The sequence below is a fragment of the Ailuropoda melanoleuca genome, chromosome 12 (genome assembly GCF_002007445.2).
Source record: "Ailuropoda melanoleuca isolate Jingjing chromosome 12, ASM200744v2, whole genome shotgun sequence".
Classification (NCBI taxonomy): domain Eukaryota; kingdom Metazoa; phylum Chordata; class Mammalia; order Carnivora; family Ursidae; genus Ailuropoda; species Ailuropoda melanoleuca.
Window position 1 is genome coordinate 39330514 of NC_048229.1, and position 27486 is coordinate 39357999.

Consider the following 27486-nt stretch of genomic DNA (forward strand, 5'->3'; position numbering starts at 1 on the left):
TCATTAGCCCCAGCTAAACTCCCAGCCATCATCCAGTACCATCTGTCAACTAAATGAATGAGGTACACCTAGCTGGAACCACCTGAAAGACCCCAAGCAAGAACTGCTCAGCTAAAGCCTTCTCAAATTCCTGACCCACAAAATGGTTACATTTTAAAAATTAAATTGGATTGATTAAAAGAAAGGAAAAATAATCTCTGAGTATCTATATTATAAAATAATGGTATGAACATTTGGATTCAGAGTCAATGAGCAAAAGTGTGGCAACTACTAGGAGATTTTTGGCATGAAAAAAAACAAACTGATCCTGAAACACAGTTGAAGATTGGCTTATTTGTTGTTTGGAATGACATACATAAATAACAACTCATTGAAGGGCCCATATGCTATCTTCTTTCTCATTTTCTGGCAGTAAATTGTTCTTATTAACTTGGTTAGCTTAGTTATGCAAATGTATTCTTCACAATTTTGAAAAAAAATGAAAATAGCCCTGAAAGACCTACTGGATAATGCAGAGAGAAACAAGTCTATCTTTGAAAGATCCTGTGCAGAGGATCCTTGATGTTCCGTGAGCTAAGATGCAGAGAGAAATCAAGATATGGAGGTAAGTACAGCCATGTCCTTTATAAGGTACTTTGAATGCTTTGAAGAAAGTCTAAATGAATTTTTGCTTTCCAACAAGCTATTCACATATAAGCTGCTTCTTAGAAGAAGCAGGCCCAATATTTTATGTGTTGGTGTGAAACAGGATTGGGCTATGTTTCATACTCCTGCATGAAGATTTCTTTTGAAGAAGTTGGGCATGTTCTTTTTCATTAATTTTTATGAATATTTTATGAATGGATAAATATATGAGATGAGGACTTTTCAACTAATTGATCTATCAGTGAATGCAGTTTGGGCAGCTCTTAGGAGTGAACATGATTTTGGATTGCAAGTCCACTTACTCCTAAATATATATAACAGAATAGGAATTAATTCACAAATTCATATTTTATACATCTAACTGCATGATCATGGGACAAAAGAGAGTTAACGTGCAAAGATTCAATCAGTCCGAAGGGCTGACAAGACTCCACAGAGCATACCCATGTAATGCTTTTGTTTAAAAGCAAAGGGGGGGGGGTGCCTGGGTGACTCAGTTGGTTAAGTATCTGACTCATGATCTCAGTTCAGTTCTTGATCTCAGGGTCATGAGTTCAAACCCCACACTGTGGAGCCTTCTTAAAATAAATAATAAAAAAATAATAAAACCAAAGGATGTGGCTCACTAAGAGAAAGAAAAGCTAAGTAAGCAACTAGGGAGTCAGAATTATCCAGGTGCAAGCTCCCCAGTGTCCTTAAGATCTAAATGACAGGGGCGCCTGGGTGGCTCAGTTGTTAAGCATCTGCCTTCAGCTCAGGGTGTGATCTCAGAGTCCTGGGATCGAGCCCCACATCAGGCTTCTCCGCTGGGAGCCTGCTTCTTCCTCTCTCGCTGGCTGTCTCTCTCTGTCAAATAAATAAATCTTAAATCTTAAAAAAAAAAAAAAGATCTTAAATGACAATAGATTATCATAAATTTAATCAGGTGGTGACCCTAATTGCATTCCAGATGTGGCAGATGTGGTTTTGTTTCCTGAGCAAATTAACACATCCTCTAGTATGTGGTATACAGCTATTGACCTGGAAAATTTTGTTTTCTAGGTATCTTTTTTTTTAGTAAAGACCACCAGAAGTACTGTATTTTCAGGCCAGCAGTACATCTTCACTGTTCTACCTCAGGAGCTCTGTTAGTCTGGGTTCTCCAGAGAAACAGAACCATTAAGGGGTTCATACACACACATACATATCTGTGTGTGTGTACATGTGTAAACCCCTAAGTGGTACAATACACAGATACATAAATGTCCGTATATACACATACATGTGTGTATATATTGTATATACACACATATATGTGTGTAACATATATGTATACAAACATATATATATATATACCCACATAAGAAACAGAAGGCAGAGAAAGAGAAAAAGAGATTTATTTAAAGAATTGGATCATGTTGGGGCACCTGGATGGCTCAGTGGGTTAAGCATCTGCCTTCGGCTCAAGTCATGATCCCAGGGTCCTAGGATTGAGGCCCACATCGGGCTTCCTGCTCAGCAGGGAGGCTGCTGCTGCTTCTCCGTCTGTCCCTCTCCCTACTTATTCTCTCTGTCTCTCTCAAATAAATCAATAAAATCTTTAAAAAGAAAAGAATTGGATCAGGTAATTATGGAAGCTGGCAAGTAAAAGCTCTGCAGGGCAGTCATGCAAGCTGGAAAACCAGGTAAAAGTTGATGCTGCAGTTCAAGCCTAAAGGCAGTCTGCTGACAGAATTTCCTCTTCTTCAAGAGAATTCAATTTTTTTCTATTAAAGCCTTCAACTGACTGGATGAGGGCCACACACATTATGGAGGGCAATCTGCTTTAGCCAGTCTACTGACTGAAATGTTAATCTTGTCTAATAAATACCTTCAAAGACAGATCTAAAGTAATGTCTGACCAAATATGTAGGTACTGTGGCCTAGCCAAATTGACACATAAAATTAACCATCGTAAGGGTATATCAACTCTCCAGCTCTAGGTCATAATTTAGTCCACCCACACCTCAGTCACATTTCCCTTGCATAAGTCATCATGCTAGGCCATTACATTAATAGACTCTAGACATATTGGCAAGACATTTGTATGTCAGACAGTTGGAGATAACTTTGGCAAAAATTCAGGGTCCTTCCACCTCAGTGGAATTTCTATGCAGTCAATGTGGTGCATACTGAAATATCCTTCTTAAAGTGAAGAATCCCCTCCTAGAACAAAAGTAGAGCCATGAAACATAGTGAACTCTTTGGATTTTAGACACAACGTTTTAAAAAAAAGTAATCTGAATATGCCATTATGGCCCATTTACTTAATGAACTGAAAAACTGCTAGCTTGAGTGGGGCCCAGAATATGAGAAAGCTCTTCAACAGGTCCAGGATGTTTATACTACCTCAAATGAGAGAGGTATATTGGAGATTTGGCTCAAGCAGGCCCTGAAGGCAAAGTTGCATGAATAAGTGGACTAAAGGGGCACCTGGGTGGCTCAGTCAATTGAGCATACAACTCTGATTTCACCTCAGGTCATGATCTCAGGGTCATGAGATTAAGCCCCATGTCAGACTCTGTGTGGGGCACGGAACCTGCTTAAGATTCTCTCTCTCTTCCTCTCCCTTTCCCCCTCCCCACCATGCTCACTCTCAAAAAAAAAAAAAATTAAGTGGACTAAAACACACATGACCCCTACTCCTAAGATATACCACTCCCAGGCCACCCTATGATCTCACAGGGAGTGCCCTACAACCAGCTGGCTAAGGAAGAGAAAAATGTGAACATGGTTTACAGATGGTTCTGTATGACATGTAAGTACCACCTAAATAAGGACAGTTGCAGCACTACAGCCGCTTTCTTGGACCTCCTTGAAGGATAATGATGAAATCTTCCCAATGGTAAGAAATATGAGGAGGGCATGTTGTTGTTTATTTTGCCTAGAAAGAGAAATAGCCAGAAGCAAGAGTCTATATTCATAGGCTGTGGCCAATAGTTTGGTTGGATGGTCAGACTTAGACTTAGACTGGAAAACGTGTGATGAGGAAGTCTGGGGAAGTGGTATGTGGACAGACTTCTCTGAATGGGAAAGGATGTGAAGATATTTGTGTCCCATATGAATGCTTATCTCAGCAGAAGAGGATCTTAATACATGTATAGGATGACCAATTCTGAGGATATCAGTCAGCCTCTTTTCTCAGCCATTTGTGTCATTACCCAGTGGGCTCATAAAAAAGTAGCCATGGTCCCAATGATGGAGGTTATGCATCGGCTCAACAATATGGACTTCCACTCACCAAAAATGTCCTGGTTACAGCTACTGCTGACGGCCTAGTCTGCCAGTAGCCGACACCAACACTGAGTAACCAAAATGGCATCATTCCCTGGGTGATATGGTTATTCTTTCCCTGTATTCAATGTTTCCACCACACTATTACCTGTGGACTTAAAGAGCACCTTATGCATCATTGTGGTATTTCAAATAACATTTGCTTCTGATCAAAGGGCTCATTTCATAGCAAATGAATTGTGGCAATGAGCCCATACTCATGCTACTCACATGGTCTTACCATGTTTTCCATCATTCTGAAGGATTTTTTTTTTCCTGAAAAAGCTATCTTGATAGAATGTTAGAATGGCCTTCTGAAGCCTCAATTTCAGTGCCATTGAGATAGCAATATCTTGTGGGATTGGGGAAGTGTCTTTGAGGATGCCGTATATGCTCTATATCAACATCCAGTATATGGTGCAAATGGGTCCAGGAGTCAAGGAGTGCAAATGGGAGTGGTTCCACACATTATTACCTGTCGTGATCCACTAGCAAAATTTTTGCTTTCCATCCCTGTAACCTTAGACTCTGCTGGACTAGAAGCCTTAGTTGCAAGTAGAGGAATGCTTCCACCAGAAGATAACAATCGTTACCATTAACGTGAAAGTTGAAGCTGCCACCTTGGGTTGAGGCTGCTTTGGGCTCCTCATGCTTCTAAACCAACAGGCAAAGAAGGAGGTTTACTGTACTCAATGAGTGATTGGTCCTGATTACCAAGAGGAATTTGGGCTGATAATACATAATGAATGTAAAGAATCTTATGTCTGAAATATAGGAGCCCCCTTAGTGTGGCTCAGTACTACCATGTCCTGTGATTAATGTTAATGGAAAACTACAGCTGGATTCAGAAAGGACTGCTAATGGCTGAGACACTTCAGGAATATTTGATTTATCCTGACAGGAAAGAATCAAAATCAGCTGAGGACAAAGTAGATATGGAATGTGTAGTGGAAGAATATAGTTATAAATACTAGCTATGAGATGACCAGTTGTAAAAATGAGAGCAGTAGCAGCATGCATAATTCTTCCTCATTTTGTTATGTGTATATACATATTAACCAAATATTTTTGTTTCCTTCCTTCTCTTATCCCCTTACTGTCAAACATAAGATTTATTAGTAATAGTTAACTTTGTATCACAGGATATAAGAGTGAACCTCACCTAAGGACTTTTGCGTACTCTCTTGGGGAAAGGGTTAATGTGTTTTCAGTTGTACACAGGACAGTGTTTCATCTTAGTTGGAAGTACAACTTATTGTCTTCATTTGAAGAGTGTGATTAAAGGAAATGTGTATGGGTGCCAAGTTGATAAGCAGTGGACAGTTAAGATCATTTTTATGTGTCAACTTGGCTAGACTACAGTTATCCAAACACTAATCTAGGTGTTGCTGTGAAGGTATTTCGTAGATGTGACTAAAGTCCATAATCAGTTAGCTTTAAGGGAGATCATCCTAGATAATCTAGGAGGGCCTGATTTAAGCAGCTGAAAGACATTGAGTAGAGCTGAGGAATTCCTGAAAAGAAAAAATTCTGCCCGCGGATAGCAGTTTCATCTCACGTCCAAGAATTCTAGCTTGCCCTTCCTGATTTTAGACTTACTTAGACAGCGCCCCCCTCAATCACATAAGCAGATTCACTGCAATAAATCTTTATATACTGTTCTGTTTTCTGGTTAAATATTGACTGATGTAACAGTCTTCCAACGTTTCTTCTTCCAGGCCCCTGACTAGGCCATTTACCCTCGGAGTATGATTCTTTTCTTGGGCCACTTCTCCTTCTACGTGAAGTGGATGACCAAATGCAATACCTGAAGTTTCACCCACTGAGAAAAACGTCTCTTTCAGAGCCGCCCCTGTGTGAACCTTCTGTGTAATGCTGCTGCTTTCCATTTCAGTTTACATTCATATACAGAGCCAACAAACTGTAAGCTGAGTTCAGCCTTTTTCTTTCTTCCTCAGTTGGTTATATGGGACTCCCATATGTCCATATGAGTGAACTGAGAGAGACACTGGTGGACGTGATGGGTGACATGCTCATGCAGATTGTGTCCCCTTAGTACTTCTTGTGCATGATTCTGAACGTACCATTTCCATTTTTTTCAAAGATTGCACTGGGCTCATCCAACTTTATCACTTTGTGGTTCTGACAGGACATACCTCACAATGGGCAATTCAGGGTGCATGGTGACTTGGTTTCACATGGTCAAGCATTCTGTCTTCACAGAGCCCAGGAGCATGCCAGGAGCTTATTTTCAAAAACTCTGTACTTACCTGCTGTGGATGACATGTCCTTGCTCATTCTGCTCTGACTAGGGCTTGCCATGAACTTCACACCACATCATTTTCAATCAGTCATATCTCCAACAGTATACAGTATTTCAGATCATACAGCTCAAGTGGAAGCACTATTTGCACCTCACCTGGGACATGCTACTTTACTGTGCTAGCTCCACTCAAAGCTGGCAGCATTCTTTGTCATTCTGTATATGGGTTTTCTAAAATGGTAGAATGTGTTGCTTTCATAGCACAAAGAAGTTTGCCTGGAAGTGCACTTTCTTCTCAATAGCAGAGGATAGAAACAGAACAATTTCTCTTTTACTGTAGTAAGTGGCAGGTCTCCGAATCTTTGTAGGTTTTTCTCTCATGCTTTGGGGAACATGTGTCTTAACAAGGCTTTCAATGTGCATGGCATCCTTTCCCCATGCTATCTTGTTAAATTGATGTCATCAATGAAATGAATTACTGCGATGTTCCAGATTTCCTCATTTTATATTTTGACAGAGGTAGCAAAATCATAAATACACATTTTGTTTGTCACTTGCAAATGGTCTTTGGTTTTCTTTTGTGACTGGAATGGAAAAGAATACAGTCATTCAAATCAATTACTATGTACTGTGTATCTGCTATAACAAAAATACCAATTTCAGAGGCTACTAATTGGTAGAGCATCTTCCTACAGTAGCCTACAGCCATCTTCCAGTTACAGCCATCTTCCAGTTACATTCACAGCCATCTTCCAGTTACATTCACAGACTGGCATATAAGATAGACATATGATCATGAGATATAATAGTGACTACCAACCTTACATCTTTTTGATCTTTAGGGTGGGACTAATCTCTACTCTCTTTCTGCGATGTGATACAGTTTTTAATTTACCATTGTAGCTTGAGGGGACAGAAGTAATCTCAGAGATTTCTACTTGGTCTTTTCCACTGTTACTCTTAATACTTAAATTGCATATGTGGAGTAATTCCAACTCCAAAGTATGTCAATACTTATTGTAAATTTAGGGATACACAAAATAACCACCAGATGGTCTGTGATCTATTGTAAGCTAGACATTGGTCAGGAATCCACCTATTACCCAAACCTCGCATAAGACTATTTTAACATGTGGACCATGATAATGTTTTAGGTCTCTGGATATCATTGTTAACTCAGATCCCTGTATGGGAGATTTCAAGATGTCTGGGTATTTTCCTTTTTCCAATGTGTAGTTGCTCAAGTAAATGGCCATAGGTCCCCGTGGCAGAAAGACTAAGATGTCCCTCAGTGATCTCTAACTCCTGATATGCAGGCCTTTGTGTAATCCCCTTCTCTTGAGAGTGGGCTGACTTGTCACGTTATTTCTAATCAATAGAATATGGCAAAGATCATAGGAAGTCACTTAATGTGATTAAAGTTACAAAAGAGAACTCCTTTCTTGCCAGAAGACTCTTTATTGACTGTCTTGGTGGCTTTGATGAAGTAAGATGCCATATTGAAGAAACCCATACAGCAAATGGAGCTGAAACTGGATCCTGGCCAACAACCAGCATGAAACTGATGTCCTTAGTCTAACAGCCTATAAGGAACTAAATCCTGCAAATAACCATCTGAGCTTGGAAGTTATCCTTCCCCAGATGTACCTTCAGGTAAAACCTGGCCCATACCTTGACTGCAGCCTTTTTTTTTTTAAGTTTTATTTATTTAAGTAATCTCTACACCCAACATGGGGCTCGAACTCACAACCCTGAGATCAAGAGTCACATGCTCTTCCAACTGAGCCAGCCAGACACCCCTTGACTGTAGCCTTACGAAAGACCTTGAAGTAGAGGGCAAAGGTTGTGCTCAGACTCATAAACCTCAGAAACTGTGAGATAATGACTGTGTTTTGCTTTAAGCTGCTAAGTTTGCGGTAGCTTGTTACAAAGTAACCAATAACAGTGTAATAAAGGGTATGATTCCATTTTTGATGTTTGACTACTGTGTATCCCTTTAGTGCAGGTGGGGAACTTCAAACTACATAAACCCCAGCCTCTTCATGGGAACCCTTACAGAGCCCCACCCAAAAGCACAATAAAAAACCCAAGCCACTCTCCCCTCCCTTACCTCTCAGTCCATTCTGAGACCTACTTAGAATCCTCCTTTCTTCTCCCCAGAAAAATCTCACTGTGTAATAAAACTTTCCATACCCTGTTGGTGCATGTGTGGTACTATGTCCTGACACCTAAACCAAACTTCGAGTTGGGGGTCTATCCCACATCTTTAGGGTGGCTGCAAAAATTAGAGCAGTGAGCAGAGTGTCTAAGCAATAGTTACCACTACCAGGGGTCTTTCTTCTCATGCCTTGGTTTCTTAACAAGCTCTGTTGCCTTTTAGCAACTATGCATTTTGAGTTGTTGCCTACTGGAAAGCATGCTGTTTGATCTGTGTTGCTATCTGGAGAGTTCGTGCTTTGAGCTTTGCCATTTTGTGCTGTATTTTGAGTCCTACCAAACCTCCATTATAGATTTAATTGACTTAAATCAGAAGTTTTGATAAGTGGCATTTACAGGCATGAGATTGAGGCCCTCCTTAAAGTAGCCCTGGGTCATGTGTCTTTGCCCAAATCTCTATCTCAGATTGAATCATATGTCTCAATTCCAGCAAAGTCATTATTGATACTAGGCTCGGAGAAATGACTCTTACCCTGGGACTATTAGTTGTGTGTTTCAACCAGGCATTGACACTCATTCTTAAGTGCATGCAGGAGGAAGATTGATACCCTGTGCAATATTCAGGACTGCTGGGTGATTGCTTCTGTGAAAGAAAAGCAGTCACCATGTAGCATGCTATAATCTATATTTCTTTTAAAATCAGATGGTCAAGATCATACAAAATACCTTTGTCAGTGCTGCTCCCTATGCCTCTGCAAAAACAGATTCTGATCTTCAGAGTTATAGAAGAAAAAGACTCATGGAACCCTGTGGCATGGTCCCTTATGAAAAGTGGCCCTATGCTTTATGCTCATCCCTTTTGAAGGGTGTAAGACAGTACCATCGTATTAGCCAAATAAAGTAAGACTGACTTTGGGATTGATTGAGGGCCACAGTTTATCAATGTTCAGAAAGCAGGGTGGGAAAATCAGTACCCAGAGTTGCTAAAATATATAACATGATATATTGCCTACTGTGTTCGTTTTAAACAAAAAATTATGAGACATAAAAAGGAACAGGAAAATATGACCCATACATAGGGGAAAAAAGCAAGTAACTAAAACTGTCTGAGAGGGCTCAGATGTGACATTTAACAGAAAAGGACATCAAAACAGCCATAAAAATTACGTTGAAGGGGCGCCTGGGTGGTGCAGTCGTTAAGCGTCTGCCTTCGGCTCAGGGCGTGATCCTGGCATTATGGGATCGAGCCCCACATCAGGCTCCTCTGCTGGGAGCCTGCTTCTTCCTCTCCTGCTCCCCCTGCTTGTGTTCCCTCTCTCGCTGGCTGTCTCTGTCAAATAAATAAATAAAATCTTTAAAAAAAAGAAAAAGAAAAAAAAAGAAATGCCTTTTAAAAAATTACGTTGAAGAACTGAAGGAAAGCATTATTAAAGAAGCAAAAGAAAATATGACAATGCTTCATCAAAGAGCAAACATTAATAAAGAAATTGAGGGGCGCCTGGCTAGCTCAGTCAGAGGAGCGTGCAACTCTTGATCTCAGGGTCATGAGTTTGAACCCCACATGGGGTGTAAAGATTACTTAAATAAAAATTTTAAAAAAAGAAATTAAAATTATAGAGAACCAAATAGAAACTGAGTTTAAAACTGCAATAACCAAAATGAAAAACTGACTTGAGGAACTCAACAGATTGGAACTGGCAAAAGAACAAATGTGAAGATTATGAAGATACGTAATTCCAAGAACAGAGAGAAAAAAGAATGAAGAATGAACAGTTTCAGAGAAATGTAGGACATCATTAAGAATGCCAACATACATGTAAAGGAGAGAAGCAGAAAAAACACTAAAGAAATAATGGCTGAAAATTTCCCAATTTACTGAAAAACTTTAATATACACATCCAAGAAGCTCAAGAAACTCTAGGCAAAATCCACAAAGACTTTAGGATAAAATTAATAAAAGCTAGTCAAGAAGAAACTTTTGAAAGCAACAGAAAAAGACTCATAAGGAAAGGGAGGAAAAACTGAAGGGGAAAAAAATCAGAAAGGGAGACAAACCATGAGAGACTATGGACTCCAGGAAACAAACTGAGGGTTTGAGAAGGAGGGAGGTGGGGCAAAGGGGTAGCTGGGTGATGGGTATTAAGGTCGGCACGTGTTGTGATGAGCCCTGGGTGTTATACACAACTAATGAACTGCTGAACACTACATCAAAAACTAATGATGTACTATATGGTGGCTAACTGAACATAATTAAAAACAAAAAGAAAAAAAGATTCATCACTTACAAAGGAGCTCCAATAATGTTAACAGCGGATTTCTTATCAGAAACAATGAAGACCAGAAGAAAACAAGATGAAATAGTCAAAGTTCTGGGAGGAGGGGGGAAATTCGTACACGAAGAATTTTATATGCAAGTAAAACTGTCTTTAAAAAATGGTGAAATAGCGGTGCCAGGGTGGCTCAGTCAGTTAACTGTCCAACTCGGTTTCAGCTCAGGTCATGATCTTGGGGTCATGGGATTGAGCCCCACAGCTGGCTCCATGCTCAGCATGGAGTCTGCCTGAAATTCCCTCCCTCTCCCTCTGCCACTCACCATGCTTGTGCTTTCTCTCTAAAATGAATACATACATACATACATACATACATAACTAAAATCTTGAATGAATGAGTAAATAAAAACTAAAAATGGTGAAATACATTGCCGGTGAAACCAAAACTGAGGGAATTTGTTGGTAACAGGCCCATCTTACAAGATACACTAAGGCAAGTTCTCCAGAATGAAAGCAAGTGACTTTATATGGTACCCAAAAGTACCAATAAAGGTACTGATGTAATTATTAAAAAGAAAGCACAAATGCATATTTCTTCTCATAACTGATCTAAAAAGCAATTATATATGTACAACAATGTTTTGTGATAGTCTCAACCTACCGATAACCAATGTTGTAGCTGGACTGGCCTTTGTGATTCTTATGATGATTGCAATATGCCCTCAAAAATAAACATCAGGAAACTTTGGAAGAAACGAATTATTACCTACAAGACCTGAAAATTACACAGCACACTTGAGCCATACAGTGAGGGTGCAGGGACAGAGACAGAGGGTGATGGGTTCTACTTTTATTGGGGTTGTGGGGGGGGGGACTAGGGTTTTGTGGGCTTACTCTTTACTGATGAAGTTAGAACATAAGAGCAGGAATTTAAAGTGCAGGAAGAGGAAAAAAAACCAAGAAGCCCAAATGGTCAGTTATTGAAATCAACCAAGATCTCTAAAAAACAAAACAATACAAAACAAAACCAAAAAACAAAAACCTTGGGAGAGGGGAGGCCTGGCTCTTTATCTAGTCACGTGACTGGCAATGTGTTTGAAACAGCCATCTTTAAGTGGATGCCTCTTTGAAATGGATGCGTTGGTTTAAGTCAGGCACTTGCATTATTAAAGAAGAAAAACTGTTAGGGCTTATACTATACAATACTATAAAATTGTATACAATGTAACTGTATTGTTAGGCCTAGAATCTACAGAAATGTACTATATTAAATAATAACAGCACAAAGGTGAGTGGAGCAAAATTGTATTAGAATAAAGAAATGACACTAGATAGTAACTTGAATCCACAGGAAACAAAGAGAAATAGTAATAATAAATAAGAAGGTTAATATAACAACTCGATAGTATAAACTTTTTTGCTTTTTCTTTATTCAGCATCTGTTATAGACACAAAAATATATAAAGTTCAGGTTCATGACATATATAGATATATAAAATAACAACAAGAAAGGGAGGATGCAGAAATAGAGCTATCGATGGGCAACATTTCTATATCCCACTGGAACTAAGTTAATACACAGGTAAAGTAGATTTTGGTAACTTAAGATCTATATGCCAAGGTACATAGGCGAGATTAAGACATTTCCAGACAGACAAAAACTGTAGGAGTTCATCACCACTCTAGAACTGCCTTAAAAGAAATGCTAAAGGGAATTCAAGTTGAAATGAAAGGACACTAAGTAACAACACAAAATCTTAGGAAAGTATGAAATTCACTGGAAAAGGTAAAGAGTCAATTTCAGAATAATACTGCAAAGATGGTGCATAAATCACGTGACTATAAAAGTTAAAAAACAAAAAATATTAAAAATAACTAGTTACAGAGGGAGAGTGAGAGGAAGAAGCGGACTCTCCACTGAGCAGAGAGCCCAACATGGGACTTGATCCCAGGACCCTGAGATCATGATCCAAGCCAAAGGCAGATGCTTAACCAATTGAGCCACCCAGGTGGCCCAAATAAAACCTTTAAAAAATAAAAAATTGAAAAAAAAATAAAAAATCATCAAATCACAAAGGAAAACAGCAAGAAAGGAACAAAGGAACTACAATACAGTAAGAAAACAATGAATGAGAATGGCAATATTAAGATCTTATCTATCAATAATTGTGAAGAATTAAATTCTTCAATTCTTTCAAAAGAAGAAAAGAAAAAAGACCCCAAAGCATGCTGCCTACAAGAAAATAACTTTAGCTTTAGGACACACACAGGCTGAAAGCGAAAGGATAGAAAAAGATATTCTGGGACGCCTGGGTGGCTCATCCACTTAAGTGTCTGCCTTTGGCTCAGGTCATCGTCTCTGGGTCCTGGGATGGGGCCCCGCATCAGGCTTCCTGATCAGGGGGGAGTCTGCTTCTTTCTCTCCCTCTGCCCCTCCCCACTGTTCATTCTCTCTCTCAAATAAATAAATAAAATCTTTTTTAAAAAAAGAAATAAAAGACATTCTGTGCAAATGATAATCAAAGAGAGCAGAGGTGGTTATGCTTAAATCAGTAAAAATAGACTTTTAGGCAAAATCTGTCAGGAGACAAGGGTTGCTACATAAGTGGTCGATTCATAAAGAGGATATAGCAATTACATATATACATGCATTCAACATCAGAGCATTTAAACATGTAAAACAAATACTGACAGATCTGAAGCAAATACTGACAGATATGAAGGGAGAAGTAGAAAGCAATAAAAGGATAGTGGAGAACTTCAATATCCCACTTTCAATAACGGATAGCTCTTTCAGACAGAAAATCAATAAGGAAAAAGTGGACTTGAATAACACTTTAGACCAAATGGAACTAAAGGACATACACAGAACATCCCAATCAACAGCAGCAGAGTACACATTCTTCTCAGGAACACACACAGCATTCTCCAGGATACATCATACGTTAGTCTGTAAGAAGTCTTACTATGTTTAAGACTGAAATCATATCAAGTAACTTTTTTGACCACAATGGTCTGAAACTACAAACAGGAGGAAAACCAGAAAATTCACAAATACGTTAAAATTATATATTTTCAGGAGTACACACTCCTGAACAACCAATGGATCAAAACAGAAATCAAAGAGTATCTTCAGAAAAATGAAAATGGAAACAAATGTATGGGATAAAACAAATGCAGTTCTAAGAGGGGAATTTACAGGAATAAAAGCCTACACTATGGCGGGAAAAACAATTTAAGTACCTAACTTCACACCTCAAGGAAGTAGAAGAAAATAACTAAGCCCAAAGTCTGCACGAGGAAGGAAATGATAAACCTAAGAGCAGATATAAGTGAAAGAGATTTAAAAGACAATAGAAGAGACCAACAAAAACTAAGAGTTGGTCTTTTTTAAAGACAAAGTTGAAGAACTCTTAGCTTGTCTGACTTAACCAAAAACAGACAGACAGAGAGGACTCAAATAATATTATAAACAACAGAAGAGAGTTCCAATATTGCAGAGCAAGCAATGAAGGATTTGGAGCAGAAAGGCAGTAAGTTTATAGCTGACACAATGTTTGTAAATCCCGGATAATATTGAAAATAAATGAAAGCGGGCTAAATTTGGAACAACGATGAGAATTTCATGAGTAAAAGATTATGATTAATTTACTTTCATCCAATGAATTAAAAAAGTAGTTAATCCCTGGAAGAATACAAAAGAATTGACAGCTGTGGTTGTCCCTGTGTAAGTAAAGCAGGTGGCTATAGAACCAGATATTAAGGAAGCTTTAATTTTTACTTTACTTGTTTAACTTTTGAATTTTGTAGCATGTGCTTTTATTACCTAATTTTTTTAAATTAAAAAAATTAATGTAATATCAAAATATACATACACTCTCATGGTTGGAATCTACCCAATGGAAATAAAAGTGACAATGTAAAAATGTTTATTGTATGATCATTTGTGATGAAAAATAGAAACTGAATGTCTACAGTACAAAGTGGCTTAAAATACAGATACATACCCTATATAAGAAACATTCTGAAGCTTTAAAAACAATGAGTTAGATCTATATGTATTCACCTAGGAAAATGTTTGCAATTATTTGTGCAAAAAGAAATTGCCATGAAATATGTCACTACAGGTGGTATAACCTTTCCACACACATGCAATAAACCCTTCATTTTTGCATATGTTTGAGCAGAAAGGAGCAACACACACATATTGGCTATTCAGGGATTTGTGAAAGGGGAAGCAATTGTTTTATTTCTGCCACATTTCACTAGTTTCAGTAAAAACACTATTTTATAAAATTTTCCTCCAATACTGGGTGTTACAATAACCCAGAACAGCACTGGAACCAGAGCAATTAAAAATTTTTACCTGTTAATTACTTTTCCATTTTCCCACTTGAAGGTTTTTTTTTTTAAAAGGATTACTGAAATAAATCAATACTAATGAAATTCAGTATTTTACCAACTTTTACCTTGAAGAAAAAAGGAAAACCTATATTTCTAAAAACAATATCATAATGCTAGACTAGGATGAGAGAGGAGAGGAAACCTTACTGGCTTCTCAACTGTATGAAGTGCCTGATGTAGATTAAATTGCAAGCCATGATTAAAGGCCTTTCCATGCTCATAAGGTTTCTTCCCAGAATGAATTCTCTGATGGTGTGAGAAGCTTGAATGATAGCTAAAGGCCTTCCCACATTCCTTACATTCATAGGGCTTCTCACCAGTATGTATTCTCTGATGTTGAATAAGGTGTGAGTGAAGTCTAAAGGCCTTACCACATATCATACATTCATGAGGTTTCTCACCAGTATGAATTCTCTGATGTCTTTTGAGGTGTGAGCACTGTCTGAAGGTCTTCCCGCATTCCTTGCATTCATAGGGTTTCTCACCAGTATGAATCCTCCGATGTAGAGTAAGTTGTAAGCCATCACAAAAGGCCTTCCCACATTCACTACATTCATAAGGTTTTTTGCCAGAATGAATTTTCTGATGGTGAGAGAAGCTTGAGTGATAGCTAAAGGCCTTTCCACATTCTCTACATTCATAGGGTTTTTCACCAGTATGAATTCTCCGATGAATGGTAAGGTGTGAGCGATGCCTAAAAGTCTTTTCACATTCTTTACATTCATAGGGTTTCTCACCAGTATGGAGTCGTAGATGTTCAGTAAGTTGAAAGCCACGAATAAAAGCCTTCCCACATTGCTTACATTCATAAGGTTTTTCACCAGTATGAAGTCTCTGATGTTGAGTAAGCTGTGATCGCTGCCTAAAGGCCTTCCCACATTCCTTACATTCATAGGGTTTTTCACCAGTGTGAACTCTCTGATGCAGAATAAGTTCTGAGCCATAATTAAAGGCCTTTCCACATTCTTTACATTCATAGTGTTTTTCACCATTATGGATTCTCAGGTGTTGTTTAAGTTGTGAACAATGAATAAAAGCCCTCCAACATTCCTTGCACTTGCTACTATTTTGAATTCTCTGTTTAGTAAGATATGATGCATTAACAGTCTCTGCACATTCCTTACATTCAGAAAGTTTTTCTTTAGAATGAGTTCTTTTGTGATGACTAAAAAATAAATGGTAACTAAAGTTTTTGCTACATTCTTTACATTCAAAAATTTTCTCTCTATTATAAAATTCTTGAGCGAGTAAAGTATGTTGGTTAAATATAGGCATGTGTTCATGGTTGATAACAAATTGCCTAAAATAGTCCTGCTCCTGTTGTGTCTCAAACTGACTACTACATTCCCAAATATCTCTGAAAATGGACTTCTCAGGATTATGACTTTTAAATTGTTCCATGATAGCCCATCGGGATGGCTCTGTCTCATAAATGTCTCTTTTTGGAGATAACTTCTTGGCCTCACACCTGGACACCAAGTCTGAAAGATAAGAAACACATTTTAATAGCTGGGTTTGTGTTAGAAAGAGAGCTGAAAAATAATTCACATAAGAGATGAAAGGCTTGGAGAGCTCTTAAATACCATCATGTAACTGAATGAAAAAAAGGGTAAGGAGAACACAAAGAAATGAGAGCTCACAGAAGAGAGTGAGGGACTTAATTAATAAGCCCAGTCAGTGGTTCTGAATTTTTTTTAAGATTTTATTTTTAAGCAATCTCTACATCCAACATGGAGTTCGAACCCACAACCCCAAGACCAAAAGTCAAACACTCAACCGACTGAGCCAGCCAGGCGCCCCAATGGTTCTGAAATTTTAATCTACCTCAGAGTTTGCTGCAATTATGGACGTACAGGAAACATTCTGGATCAAATCAATCAGTATTTACCAGAGTTTTAGAATGAGATCAACTGAATCAGAATCTACAGGAATGTATCAATACTTTCCACCAGGCCAAAGGATTATGACATGGAGACTGCTAATTGCCCCCAAATGTATATTGTCTATTGACTGAACCCAAGGTTTTTAGTTGAGGACAAGGCTGCCCAAAATAAACTGCATTTCCCAGGCTCTTTTGCAGAATATGCAACGTAACTGGATTCTGCCTTTAAAAAATGCATATTATATAGTAGCTTATGTTAAAAGCTAGCTGGCCCATGACCTATATCCTTTATTCTCCCATTTCCTCAGACTGCAGTGTGGATGTGGTGTCATGTCACATAATGGTTTTGCAGAGCAGAGCTTCCACCCCAGCCTGGACTTTAATGCAAGAGAAAATTAATCTTATATATAGTTTAAGCCATTATTATTTTTGAGTCTGTCACATGCAGCCAAACCTATAACCAAACTCAAGTAGCTTCCTAGTGAACTGAAATTTAAAAATCCAATTCTTTATTATGAGAACACAAGGCCCTCTGTGTACTTATACGGCCTTATTTTGAGTCCATTTCCGTTTTATTGGTGTGCTACAACACTAAACTCCTTTCAACAATTAGGACATTCCAAAGTCTTTCTTATCTTAGAGCTATTCAGAGGTTGTTTCAGAAGAAAAAGTTTAAGCCTGACAGCTGTATAAAGCATTCTATTTTAACACAATCTATTTTTCCATTTTCCTAGTGATGGACATTCGGGTTGTTTTCAATTGTTGGCTATTATGATTAGTACTGCTATGAACATTCTCGTACATTATTTAGGCGGAAATAGGACTCCTTTCTGCTAAATGTATACAGTTAGGAGTGAAATTGTTGCATCATGGGATATGCCTTTGTTCAGAGTTCGTTGACACTATCCAATAGTATCCTCATTTTCTCATCAAACTGTAAAAGAGTTCCAGTTCTTCACATCCTCATCAACACTTGTTATTGTCAATCGTACATTCAGGCATCCTGGCAGATATGCTATGATACTGCATTGTGGTTTAATTTGCAATTTCTCTGATGACAAATGAGGATGAACACTTTCCCATATGTTTATTGGCCAACTGGTTATCTTCCTTAATAAACTGCCAACTCAGGTCTTTTGCCCATTTTTACTGATTTTGTGTGTGTGGTAAAATTCATATAACATAAAATCTACCAGTTTAACCATTTGGAAGTATACAATTCAGTAACTTTTAATACATTCTCAATGTTATGCAACCATCAGATCACTATCTAATTCCAGAACATTCTTATCATGCCAAAAAGAAACCCCATAGCCTCTTCCTCTCTTCCCCCCAGCCCCTGGCAACCACTAATCTGCTTTGTGTCTCTATGAATTTGTCTATTCTGGACATTTCATACAAACGGAATCACACAATATATAACCTTTTGTATCTTTTTTCACTCACTACAATGTTTTCAAGGATCAGCCATGTTGTAATATGTATCAGTACTTCATTCCTTTTTTAATAGCTGAGTAATATTCCATTTATCCATTCATCAGTCGAGTGTCATTTCGGTAGTTTCTGGGTTGTATTGTTCTTTTTTCTTTGTAGGAATTCTTAATATACTCTGAATATAACCAACATATTGCAAATATTTTATGCTCTGGGGCTGGCCCTTTCGCTCTCTTAATGTTTTGACGAATAGAAGTTCTTAATTTTAAGGCAGTCTAATCCCAAGGTCATGAAAATATACTCATATTGTCTTCTAATTGCCTTTCATATTTAGACCTATAACCTACCTAGATTAGATTACATGATGTGAAATAGGACTCAAGATGGCTGGCTTCTGATGTAGTTATCCAATTGGCTCAGTACCATTTATTAAAAAGACCATCCTCTGCCTGCCTTTCTCTGTAATCCATTCCAATAAATATTTCAACTCCCATACCTATGTTAAAACATTTCTAAAGTCACCAACAAAATCACTTTGCCAAAATCAGTGCTCTGGCACTAATCATCACTCTACTCAACTCATTAGCAGCATTTGACACAAATGATCAGTCCCTTTGCTTCCTATATACTATATTCTTATGGATATCCTCCTACCTTTCTACTTGTACTCAGTTCCCCTTAATGCATCCTCTTCTACTACCTGACCTATAAATATTGGAATGTCCTGGAACCCAGGCTCTGGCTAGCCATCAATCTATAGTCTTTCCCTGTAACAGGTCTCACTTAAATTCCAGTCATATACTCCTAAGTCTTAAATTGATAACTCTGGCTTTTTTTTTTAATTGTGGCAAAATACACATAAAATTTACCATCTTAACAATTTTAAGTGTACAGTTCAGCAGTGTTAAGTATATTCACATTTTTGCAGAACCAATCTCCAGAACTTTTTCAACTGAAACTCTGCACTCATTAATAACTCCTTCCCATTCCTTCCTTCCTCAGTTTCTGACATCCACCATTCTACTTCTGTTTCTGTGGATTTGACTACTCTAGATACTTCTTATCAGTGGACTCATACAGTATTTATCTTTTTGTGACTGGTTTATTTCACTTAGCATAATGTCCTCAACATGTTCATCCATGTTATAGCATGTGTCAGAATTACTTCCTTTTTAAGGCTGAATAACATTACACTGTGTGTGTATATATACACACATCCGTATACATGTGCATATATGTGTGCATTACTAGACACAAACCACATTTTATTTATCTACTCACTTCTTGATGGACACCTAGGTTGCTTCCACCATTTGGCTATTGTGCATAATGCCGCTAAGAACATGGGGGTACAAATATCTGTTTAAGTTGTTTCTTTCAATTCTTTTGGGTATATATCCAGAAGTAGAATTGCTAGATCATATGGTAATTCTTTTTAATTTTTTGAGCAACCATCATACTGTTTCCCACAATGGCTGCACCATTTTACACTCCCACCAACGTAAAGATTCCAATTTCTCCACATTCTTGCCAACACTTGTTATTTTGGGGTTTTTTGTTGTTGTTGTTGTTTTTAAGATTTTACTTATTTATGTGACAGACAGAGAGAATGAGTACAAGCAGGGGGAGCAGCAGAGGGAGAGAGAGAAGCAGGTTCTCCACTGAGCAGGGAGCCTGATACAGGGCTCGATCCCAGGACCCTGGGATCATGACCTAAGCCGAAGGCAGACCCTTAACCAACTGAGCCACCCAGGTGCCCCTTGGTTTTTGATAGTAAACACCCAAATGGATGTGAAGTGAGATCTCGCTGTGGTTTTGATTTGCATTTCCCTAATGACTAGTGATGTTAAGCATCTTCTCATGTGCTTACTGGCTACCTGTATATCTTCTTCGAACAAATGTGTATTAAAATCCTTCCCCCCCTCCTTTTTCAAATTGAGTTGCTTGGTTTCTTTGATGTTGAGTTGTAGGATTTCTTTATATATTCTGGATATTAACCCCTTTTCAGATATATGATTTATAAATGTGTTCTATTCCAGAGGTTACCTTTTCACTTTATTGACTATGTACTTTTATGTATATACTTCTAGCTTTTATCCTGTATTCAATACAAATCTAATAAAATTCCTACAATGTTGTTTGAGGAACCTGAAAAACTGATTCAAAAATACATTTGGAAAAACAAACATTTAAGAACAGCCAAAACACTACTAAAAAAGATCAAAGTCAGAGAATTTATCCTGCCTATGATAAAGACATCATAAAGACTTAAGACAATGTGGTATTCAGATAGGGCTTGACTCATGGAAAGACCAGAAGCAGAGCCACATAGAAAGCATTACAGATCAGTGGTGAAAGAATAATTTAATAAATGATATTAGAACACAATTAGCCTTATAGATATAGAAAAAATTACTCTGGTTCCCTACCATACACCATAAATACATAAACTCCAAATGCATTAAAGACCTACAAGTTAAAGGAAAAACTGTAAGGCTTATGGGAAAAAATACAGGTATATATAAAGCACGCCTAAAGGGAGAACGGATTTCTCGAACAAAACACAAACAGGCTAACTAGAAAAAAGATAAAGCTAAAAGAAAATTGGCCACAAGATCTATTTAGGCATTTCAGAGAAGAGGAAACACTAATGCTAAACAATCATATGCAAAGATGCTCAAAAAATCAAGGACATTCAAATTAAGATATAATGAGATACCATTTCATACTCATGAAACTGGTAAAATATCTAAGAATTTCACTCATTGTTAAGATGTTGAACAACCAAAATTATTAAACATTGCAGTGGTAATATAAATTACTACCAACACTCAGGAAAACAATTTGGTGTAACATAAAGTTGAAGATGAACATGTTCTATGATCCACAATTCCAATAGTACATAGCCTGGAGAAAATCTTGTATTATGTGCTTCAGGAGACATTTAAGAATATTCACTGTACCACTGTGCATATTAGCAAAAAATTACAAACCCAAATTATAACAACCAGAAATTTGTGGAATGAAATATTATACAGCTATGAAAATGAACTCAGGCATAAAAGAATATGGGGAAAATATTATAAACCATATGGTACGAAATAACCAAATCACAAAAAACACATCTCATTATCATTTTTATAAACTTCAAAATAAGCAAAACACAACAAATAGTATTAAGGGCATACACAGGTATCATAAGCTATTTTTAAAAATGGAATAATTATAATACAATTCAAGATAATGGTTACCTTTAGAGATGTAGCAGGGGAAGGGACCAGGGAAAAGCATACAGGTAGCTTGCATGGCATTGGTCATATAACAATTCCTAACTAATTCACCAGATAGACTCCTCAGATTAAACAAAACATTCCATTTTCTCTGTAATATATTATGACAGGATCCAGCAAGATGAGCGGTACTAGTTACTTGGCTACACATATCCAAGACGATCCCAACAGCCAAACTGTATGCCTGCCAGAAGTCAGCTGTATTTGTTCCCCTCCCTGTTTATACCAATAGATGAAATGAATATGAAAACGGATTGTTTCACTAAACTAACTGTTTTGGGAAAATCACATAATGGCAATCATTTAAGAAAAAGCAAAAAAAAAATGCTACGAGAAAAAGATTGGTGATTGTAACAAAAAAATGAAGTACTCCACATACACAGTGTCTTTAGGATCGTCCCCTTCTTTAAAGAAATTGAAGCAAATATCACAGAAAATGAACATTCTAAAGTTAATTTTTTTATTTTTAAAAAAGATTTTATTTATTTTAGAGAACACACATGGAGGAAGGAGCAGAAGGAGGAGAGAATCTCAAGTAGACTCCTCCTTGAGTGTGGAGTCTGATGAGGGGCTCAATCTCATGACCCTGAGATCATGACCTGAGCAAAAACTAAGAGCCAGACACTTAACCAACTGAGCCACCCAGGCGCCCCTACAGTTCATTTTTAAAGGAAAATTTAAAATCTTAATCACAAAGATTGCATAGACTCCCTCTTCCCTGCTTCTATCTTAAATAAAACCAAAACCCTGGAAATTACCTATCATACAACAATAAAGTAACTTTGAAAGCTGGAAGGAAGAAGGTTAATTGATTTGGATTCCGTGGACTTGAGGAACTACCACGTGGTGAGTTAGTTCCCTGGGTTTTCTTTTCTTTTCTTTTTTCTTTTCTTTCTTTCTCTTTTTTTTCCCCGTTTTTTATTTTTTAATTCTATTATAATTAACACAGAACGTGAAATTAGTTTTAGGTGTACAACACAGTGATTTAACAATTAGATACATTATTCAGTGCTCATCGCAATTAAGTGTACTCTTAATCCTTTTCACCTATTTCACCCATGTCCCCACCCACCTCTGGTAACCATCAGTTTGTTCTCTAAGAGTGTTTTCTTCCTTTGTCTTTTTTCTTTGTTTCATTTCTTAAATTCCACATGAGTGAAATCATGTATTTTTCTTTGACTATTTCACTTAGCATTATACCCTCAGATCCATCCATGTTGTTGCAAATGGCAAGATTTCCTTCCTTTTTATTGCTGAATAATATTCTATTGTATATATATATACACCACATCTTCATCCATTCATCTATTGATGGACACTTGGGTTGCTTCCATATCCATGCTATTGTAAATAATACTGCAATAAACATGCTGCATATATCTTTTCAAATTAGTAATTTCATATTCTTTCTGTAAGTACTCAGTAGAATTACTGGATCATATGGTAATCCTATTTCTTGTTTTTTGAATAAACTTCATACTGTTTTCCACAGTGGCTGCACCACTGTGCATTCTAACCATGCATGAGTTCTTTGTCTCTACATCCTCACTAACACTTGTTTATTGTGTTTGATTTAACCATTCTGACAGGAGTGAGGTGATACCTCATGGTGATATCTCATTGTGGTTTCAATTTGCGTTTCCCTGATGACCTGTGATGTAGAACATCTTTTCATGTGTCTGTTGGCCAACTGTATGTCTTCTTTAGAGAAATGTCTGTTCATGTCTTCTGCCCTATTTTTAATTGGATTATTTGTATTTTGGGTGTTGAATTTTATCAATTCTTTATATATTTTGGATACTAGCCCTTTAATAGGAATGTCATTTGCAAATGTCTTCCCCATTCGTTAGACTGTCTTTTAGTTTTGTTGATTATTTTCTTTGCTGTGAAGAAGCTTTTTACTTTGATGTAGTTCCAATAGTTTATTTTTGCTTTTGTTTCCCTTTTCTCAGGAGACACATCTAGAAAAATGTTGATACGGCTAATATCAGAGAAACTACTACTTGGGCCCTCTTCTAGCATTTTCATGGTTTCAGGTCTCACTTGTAGGTCTTTAATCCATTTTGAGTTGATTTTTGTGTATCGTGTAAAAAAGTGGTCATTTCATTCTTTTGCTGTGCAGTTTCCACAACACCATTTGTTGAAGAGACTGTCTTTTTCCCATTGGATAATCTTGCCTCTTTTGTCATAGATTAATTGACCATATAATTTTGGGTTTATTTCTGGGTTTTCTATACTCTTCCATTGAACTATGTGTCTAATTTTATGCCAGCACCATACTGTTTTGATTACTACAGCTTTGTAGTGTATCTTGAAATCAGCTACTGTTTCTTCAGATAAATCTTCTGTCCTTTTTTCTCTCTCTTCTCTTTCTGGGATCCCTATAATGTGAATATTACTATACTTATGGTGTTGCTGAGTTCCCTTAATCTATTTTCATTTTTTATTATTCTTTTTTCTTTCTCCTGTTCAGCTTAGTTGCTTTCCCTTATTCTGTCCTCCATGTCACCATTCTACTACTTATCCCATGTAGTGTATTTTTAATTTCAGTTGAGTTCTTCACCTCAGATTGGTTCGTTTTTATGTTTTCTCTTTGTTAAGGGTTTCACTGAGGTCGTCCTCCACTCTTCTCATAATTCCAGTTAGTATCTTTATGACCATTACTTTAATTCCCTATTACTTATCACCATTTCACTTAGGTCTGTCATTGTGATTCTGTCCTGTTTCTTCATCTGGAGCATATTCCTCTGTCTTTTCATTTTGTCTAACTCTCTGTGTCTGTTTCTATGTGTTAGGAAAGTCAGCTATGTCTCCTGCTCATGAAAGTGGTGGCCTTATGAAGAAGAGATCCTGAATGCCCTGCAGTGCAGTGTCTTCATTCACCAAAACCTGGCACTTCAGGGGTGTCTCCTATGTGTGTTGCATATGCCCTACTATTGTGGCTGAGCTGTGTTTGCCTTCAGTCTAGTCATCTGCAAAGGTTCTATTTGTCTATTGTGAGCTGAGTTTAGTTCCTGTGTTGTCAGAGGGCCAGTCTGGGGCTGCTTTGGACTTCAGTTGGGTCAGAACAGGTGTTTGCAAGAGATGTAGTAGCACCGAACTTCAGGGTGCTCTCCATGTGTTGTTTCCTGAGCTGTCACTGGTGAGCAAGGCTGAAATCAGATCAGATATCTGTTCCCAGCCCACTGCTAAAGCCAGAGTCGAACTGATGTGGTTATCTTCCCGTACCCAGGGCAAGAGTCACTTTGGAGTGGTGCTGGCCCGTTGGAGGTGCTTGCACACTGTCATACTTGTGGAACCACTTTGAAGAACTCCTGTTGGCCAGGTTGGAGGGGCAAGGTCCAAAGGAGAACATGGGGGAAGGTGTATGGTATTAGCAAGGTTTGTACTGGTCTGCAGTGGGAGAGGAACGGTAGCCACTCTGGAGAACTGCTGAGGGAGGGTCCACAGGAGAGCATGGGGGCAGGGCATGCTGTTAACAAGCCAGGTGGAGCATGTGCATGCTGTACTGGTTCCCACAGGTATCCATGTATTTATGCTGGGGGGCGAGGGAAGGAAATGGTGCCTGCCAGCTCTTTTGTTCTTGGATAAGTCTCCCACAGATCCCTGCCCCACCAGCACATATTCTGAGATTAGCAAATAAATCTTCCTATGTACCCCAGGTGCTGTTCTGGCAGTCTTTGGGTAATTTTCTGGGTTATTCACACTGATGTGGGTGTTATCTAGTGTATCCATGGAATGAGATAAGCTCAGGATCCTCTTACTCCACCATCTTCCCAGGAAGTTTGTCCCTGGGTTTTCTTTTTATTTCTTATATACACCCATAAAGGGCACTGGACAGTAGGCCTGCAACCTGGAACCATTAACAGGTGCACACACACACCCCAGTAGAAATCTACTCTCTCCAGCCAAAAGACTAGGAGCAGGGAAGCCCAACAGACTTAATGGGATCCCTAGCACCTGCTCCATAACCTAGACCTTAACGACAGTTTCATCAGCCAGCTGCAGTAGCAGCAAGAATTCTGTGACTGATGTATCACTAGCCACAGCAAAAGGAAGTCTCTTGATGTACAAGACCCCAGTTCACAACCAGGGCACTGGCTGGAAGATCTATCCACCCAGAAAGGTGCCATTAGCAAAGTCTTGCATCTCCCTCTCCTCTGCCCAGTAGCATAAGGAAATCCATGCCCAGTGCCTTCTATATCTCAGTGAAGCTAAGTGTATCTCAGTGGCTTCTGCCTCCCCCATCCCACAGAAGATGGCCTAGCTATACTGGGGATCCACAGAACCTTTCTGTCCTTGCAGACAACACCATCAGGAACTGAGCAGGATTCCCAGCAGTACCAGAGATATAAAGCATATCTGAATAGCATTGAAAGGGCTCTGAAAACTAAGCTGCTATTAGAACTAAAGCTTACAAAAGGAGGCCAGATCTATACACTATACCTAACAGCATGACTCCCCACTAAAATAGATTTAAAAAGACTTAAATAGAATCAAGACTCTCTTAATATAAAAACAAAAATGTCCAATATACAATAAATCACTTGTCTTACCAAAAGCCAGGGAAATCAAAATCTGAAGGAGAAAAGGCAATCAACTGAGACCAATACCAAGATTAATTAGATGCTGGAACTACCTGACAAGGAATTTAAAGTGGTCTTCATAAAAATTCATTGACAATCAATTACAAACTCTCTTTAAACAAATGAAAAAACAGAATATTTCCAGAAAAAACAGTACTTACCAAAAAGTAAATGCAATGAAAAATGTAATAGCTGTTATGAAAGATACACTAAATGGTCTCTAGAGTAAACATAACAGATGCTAGAAATCTGTGAACTCAAAGACAAAAATTTTTACATAATCTGAAAAACAAAGATAAACAGACTTAAAGAAAAAATACAGCCTCATTCCCTGTGGGACAATAACAAAAGATCCAACATTAACATCATCCAAGACTCAGAAGGACAGGAAAAAGACTGTAGTACTGAAAAAGTATTCAAAGATATAACAGTTGAACTTCCCAAATTTCATACAAGACAAATCTATAGATTTAAGAAACTCAGCAAATAATGCTATTAAGAAAAATCCAAAGAAATCAAAACCAAGACATCCATTTCTGAAAACTAGACAAAGAAAATCTTTAAATAGAAAAACACATTATATATTGATGATAAAGAAACACCAGTTCAAAAGACTGGATTTCTCATTTGAAACCATGGAGACCAAAAGGAAACGGAACAATAGTTTTCAAATACTAAAAGAAAAGAACTGTGAACCTCAAATTCTGTACCCACTGAAACTATTCTTTTTTTTTTAACATTTATTTATTTATTTTAGAAGAAGAGAGAGTGTGTAGAGGGGAGAGGCAGAGAGAGAGGGAGCAAAATTCAAGCAGACTCTGAGCTGAGTGCAGAGCCCAACATGGGGCTCGATCTCATGACCCTGAGATCTTGACCTGAGCAGAAACCAAGAGTCAGACATTCAACCCACTGCACCACCAGCCGCCCCTCCGCTGAAACTATTCTTAAGGAATGGAGAATAAAGGCATTCTCAGACAAAGGAAAACGAAGATAATCTGTTGTTGCAGACATGCCCTTAAAGAGTTGCTAAAGGAAGCTCTCCCAACACAAAAAAATGATAACAGAAGAAGGCTTAGACCTTCAGAAAGGAAAAAATAGAATGATCAAAAATAGAAGAAAACATACCAGGCTATCCTTTATCCCATGAGTTCCTTTAGTCCTATTTTATGGTAAAGCAAAAAAAAAAAAAAAAATTTTTTTTTAAAGATTTTATTTTATTTATTTGACAGAGAGAGAGACAGCCAGCAAGAGAGGGAACACAAGC

General features: G+C 37.9%; 1 protein-coding gene across 14 annotated transcripts in view; it reads right to left on the reverse strand.

The window, feature by feature from the left end:
* Window positions 1–2122: 2122 nt before the first annotated feature.
* The window catches only part of LOC100471113 (zinc finger protein 461), a 47638-nt gene continuing 22274 nt past the window's right edge, over window positions 2123–27486 (reverse strand). For 13 of the 14 annotated variants that reach the window (XM_034638347.1, XM_034638349.1, XM_011227147.3 and 10 more), the window contains one exon: window positions 12619–16511. In XM_034638347.1, the coding sequence (XP_034494238.1) occupies window positions 15136–16511 (1376 nt within the window). In that variant the 3' untranslated portion in view covers window positions 12619–15135. Of the gene's footprint in view, window positions 6784–12618; window positions 16512–27486 lie in introns of those variants that run through there. The other variant, XM_019801435.2, reaches the window with a different exon arrangement.